The sequence below is a fragment of the Dermochelys coriacea genome, chromosome 24 (genome assembly GCF_009764565.3).
Source record: "Dermochelys coriacea isolate rDerCor1 chromosome 24, rDerCor1.pri.v4, whole genome shotgun sequence".
Lineage (NCBI taxonomy): Eukaryota > Metazoa > Chordata > Testudines > Dermochelyidae > Dermochelys > Dermochelys coriacea.
The window spans coordinates 2,535,532-2,539,839 of record NC_050091.1 but is presented as its reverse complement, the minus strand read 5'-3'; the positions used below and the strand labels follow the sequence as shown (position 1 = coordinate 2,539,839).

The following is a 4,308-nucleotide window of genomic DNA, read 5'->3' as shown; positions in this document are numbered from 1 at the left end:
TATTTCAAGGTGAACTTCTTTTTCTATTTCTTTAGCGATTTTGTAGGTAGAATTATTTAACAAAGGGCCTGTCCATAAATGATTACATTATTTTGTTTTTTTTTATTGTTGAAATTCACAGTGAAAGCAATTATGGCTACAATACCAGCAACATACACGGGATGATTACAGACAAGTACAGAGTACATCAACAACATCATTGTTGCAGTGTATGGGAACATACAGCCAAGGTTTTAACTCATATAGTAGAGTGTATACATGTCATGCATCATTCTGTACAATTAACCAATGGCAGCCCTGCACTAAGGTTGAGTTCCTGTGGAATGAGCATGGGTTAGGTCTTTCCCCTAATCAAGGTCTTTACCCTAACTGCTTGCAGGTTGAGTTGTTGCTCTGGTGTCTTGGAAAAGTTGATATAACTTATTCATGGACAAATGGCTCTGAAGTTGTGGGACCTTTTTTAATGGAGAGGACTTGCAATTCAGTAAAGTAGATTTCTTATGGGACTAGAGGGCAATACAGGAATCTTTGTGCCTTATCTATTCTGGTATAATTTCCAAGAGATGAGAAATTTAGGACGGTGAATTTGTAATGTCTTGAAAATCCTCTGTTCTAGTCCAGGCATTATTATTATTTATTATTTGTATTGTGGTAATGCCTCGGAGCCTCAGTCAGGGATCGGGACTCCATGGTGCTAGGCACTGTACAAACACAGAACTAAAAGCCTGTCTCTGCCCCAAGGAACTTACAGTGTAAGTATATGACAAAGGACAGCACATGGATCCAGACAGACAGCTGGGGGAGCATAAGAAAACGATGAGACAGTACCAGTCATCATGATGGACAGTGGTCTTGGCTAAGCGGCTGCCTAACTGTTGTCAAGTTAAGTTTAAAGATCAGCTTAGGCAGTCCTGGTTCCAACCTCCCTCGGCATCACCTGCTTTAGCTCTGTGAGGTTCAAAAGAACTAGGAGAGAAGAATGATTTTAGATCTTCAAAGCATCTTTTATACAATTTCTATTGGAAGTACCTTTTTCTAGCAGCGCATCCAAATTAAAAAAAAAGCTAGAAACACCACGTCACTTATTTGCAGAACAGAGTACCCTTAGAGAAATGAGGGGATGAGGTAAGATGACCGACGAGAAGCCACAGGAATCGGTGCCATGAGTTTGCACTCTGCTTTTCGTTCCATGACGTTCATTGTTATTTGCAGGTTACTTCCAATTGGGTGGCAACTGGCATTGCTGCTTGCATTGTTGCTGTTCAATGGGTGGGCACGTCTTCACACAAGGTGGGCATTTCACTGGCTCAGGGCATGGCGGAGTAACTGGGACTGGTGATTCCTTGCATGGTGGCTTCTCTGGGCAACATGGTATTGGCTCGGGGCATGGAGGAGGAATATGGACTGGTGGCAACTTGCACTGCTGTTTCTCCTGAGGACATGGTATTGGCTCGGGGCATGGAAGAGGAACTGGGACTGATGGTTCCTTGCATGGCGGTTTCTCTGGATAACATGGTTTTGGCTCAGGGCATGGAGGAGTAACTGAGACTTGTGGTTCCTTGCATGGCGGCTTCTCTGGACAACATGGTATTGGCTCGGGGCATGGAAGAGGGACTGGTGGTTCCTTGCATGGTGGCTTCTCTGGGCAACATGGTATTGGCTCGGGGCACGGAGGAGGAATATGGACTGGTGGCAACTTGCACTGCTGCTTCTCCTGTGGACATGGTATTGGCTCGGGGCATGGAAGAGGAACTGGGACTGATGGTTCCTTGCATGGCGGCTTCTCTGGACAACATGGTATTGGCTCGGGGCATGGAGGAGGAACTGAGATTGGTGGCAACTTGCACTGCTGCTTCTCCTGTGGACATGGTATTGGCTCGGGGCATGGAAGAGGAACTGGGACTGATGGTTCCTTGCATGGCGGCTTCTCTGGACAACATGGTATTGGCTCAGGACATTTCACTGGCTCTGAACATGGCACAATTTCTGGGCACTCTTTTGGGTTTCCTTTACAGAGTTCCGGCGGCAGGGTGATGCCTTGCTTGCATTGCTGCTGGTCTTGCTGAAGAGACATCTTTGTTCCAATACAGGATAATCTAAAAGAAGCACCAGAGTGTATTAACACATGCTATGTAAACGTAGTAAGAATAGGGGCCAACCTCCCAGGGGTGTGGGGGACTTTAATAATCTGTTAGAATGCCCTTGTCTTTGTTCTCTCTTCCGCCTTTTGATGCCAACCCATCATTTATTTCACCCACTTTTTTCTTTTGATCGTGCCTTCTGATTCCTACTCTCACTCTGTCCTCTCTTTTTCCCTTCTCTTTTTTCTGTGCTTCCTGGACAAGCCTCTTTCAGCTCCCACTACAAACTCCTTCAAACGGCAGCTGATTTCAATGTTTCCAATGAAATTGCCTTTTCTCCCCTCGCTCCTCCTCCCAGTGAACTCAGGAACCCACTCTTTTCCGTATCTTTCTGTATCTATGCATGTCCCTTTTGCTTATCTAAAGCCCAGGTGAAAGGAGGACCAGTAAAGAAACCAGATCAAAATATTCCCCCAAAGAAATTGCTACAATACTGAATTTCTCAGTTGTGAATACATGGAGCCTGATTCTCCTCTTACTCTGGGTTTACATCAGTGTCACTTTATTGGTGCCCATTTGGATTTTAGATGCTGTAACTGAAAGGAGAATGGTTTCAGAGTGGTAGCCCTGTTAGTCTGTATCAGCAGAAAGAACGAGGAGTACTTGTGGCACCTTAGAGACTAACACATTTATTTGAGCATAAGCTTTCATGGGCTAAAGCCCACTTCATCAGATGCATGCAGTGGAAAATACAGTAGGAAGATACATAGATAGATAGATAGATACACAAAGAACACGAAAAATGGGGGCTGCAATCGTTTAAGGTGGGATATTATCAGGAGGAAAAAACCTTTTGTAGTGAAAGTCAGGATGGCCCATTTCAAACAGTTTACAAGAAGGAGTGAGTAACAGTAGGAGGAAAATTAGCATGGGGAAATAGCTTTTAGTTAATGTAATGACTCATCCACTCCCAGTCTTTATTCAAGCCTAATTTAATGGTGTCCAGTTTGCAGATTAATTCACATTATTTACAAGCGGTTGTGCAAAGAATTAGTAAGAACAAGCATGATGCCAGTGGTGCGTGCACCCTCAGTGACATACGCCGGTAGTGGCTTCTAAAAGGGATGGATAGTTGTATGGCCACTAATAACACATGCAGATGGAGCAAGCTAAATCTAAAGCACTTACACCCAGTGCTTCAAAGAGCAAGGCATACCCTGGTCAAATCAGACTAGAAGGAGGTTCTCATAGTGCTGCACAGATGAATGATGGGAGATTTCCTGCTACCTAAGAAGCATCAAGTATCTTCCACCAACAGAGGTTGGGGTCTAAGAAAAGATATGACCTAACTCACCTTGTCTCTGCTTATCCTGGGACCAACAAGGCTACAACAACGTTGCAAATAACTACAAACTGGGATGAATCTGTTGTCTAATGGCAAATCCTTTTATGTTCTTATACTTCTAGGAACAATCTAGGAATACCAAAGAAAGTTTCACATATGTACCTCCAGATATTTTAACATTTAGAGACAAATCCAAGTGGAGTTAGCTAAGGATATTTTTAACCTCTCCTTTCTGTGCTGCCACCCAATTCAATGCTGAGTTGAATTAAGATTCTAAAATTTCCTCCAATGGACAGGACACCAGCCTGTGATAACCTTAGCTCAAAAGTAAAGCAAATGAATCTGTAGGCTCAGACTTACCCAACTGCCCAAGAAGAAGGAACCTGCAGAAGTCAAGTGGATTATGGAACTGGGAGATGAGAGGACTTTTATATGGTTTCCAAGCCCTGCCTTCTGGTTATGAGACAATCCACATGAATGATGAGCTCGCTCGTTCCAACCCACAAGACTCACGTATTTCCTCAACTGACCTGTTTCTGTATTGACTTTGGTAGGAAACTCCCTCATGTTCTGATGAGTGTTGTATTATTTATTCTAATCTCCTCCCTGACTAATCTGAAGGGAAAAAGTTACAAAGTAAGAAAAACAAGTGATAAAAGGGCAGACCCCTCTCCCCCCCAGCATCAGCTCAGCTCCATTGAAGTCAATGGGCCAGATCTTCAGTTGGTTTAAATCAGTGGTTTTCAAACTTTTGTACTGGTGACTCCTTTCACATAGCAAGCCTCTGAGTGTGACCCCTCCCCCAATAAATTAAAACACTTTTTTATATATTTAACACCATAACATATTTAACACCATTTTAAATATATTTAACACCGTTAT

The 4,308-nt window shown here is 43.4% G+C and overlaps 1 protein-coding gene across 1 annotated transcript; it reads right to left on the bottom strand.

Moving 5' to 3' along the window:
• Positions 1 to 434: 434 nt before the first annotated feature.
• LOC122457421 (keratinocyte proline-rich protein-like) lies at positions 435 to 3,835 on the bottom strand. The gene is made up of 2 exons (XM_043502270.1): positions 3,787 to 3,835; positions 435 to 2,096 (listed from the first exon to the last, which is right to left on the bottom strand). Exon 2 carries the CDS (start codon positions 2,072 to 2,074, stop codon positions 1,214 to 1,216), a length of 861 nt encoding a protein of 286 aa, XP_043358205.1. The 5' UTR covers positions 2,075 to 2,096; positions 3,787 to 3,835; the 3' UTR covers positions 435 to 1,213.
• Positions 3,836 to 4,308: the final 473 nt, after the last annotated feature.

Bases quoted from the DNA above. Each gene is read 5' to 3' on its own strand.
- LOC122457421 (XM_043502270.1), bottom strand. From the start codon at position 2,074: ATGTCTCTTCAGCAAGACCAGCAGCAATGCAAGCAAGGCATCACCCTG.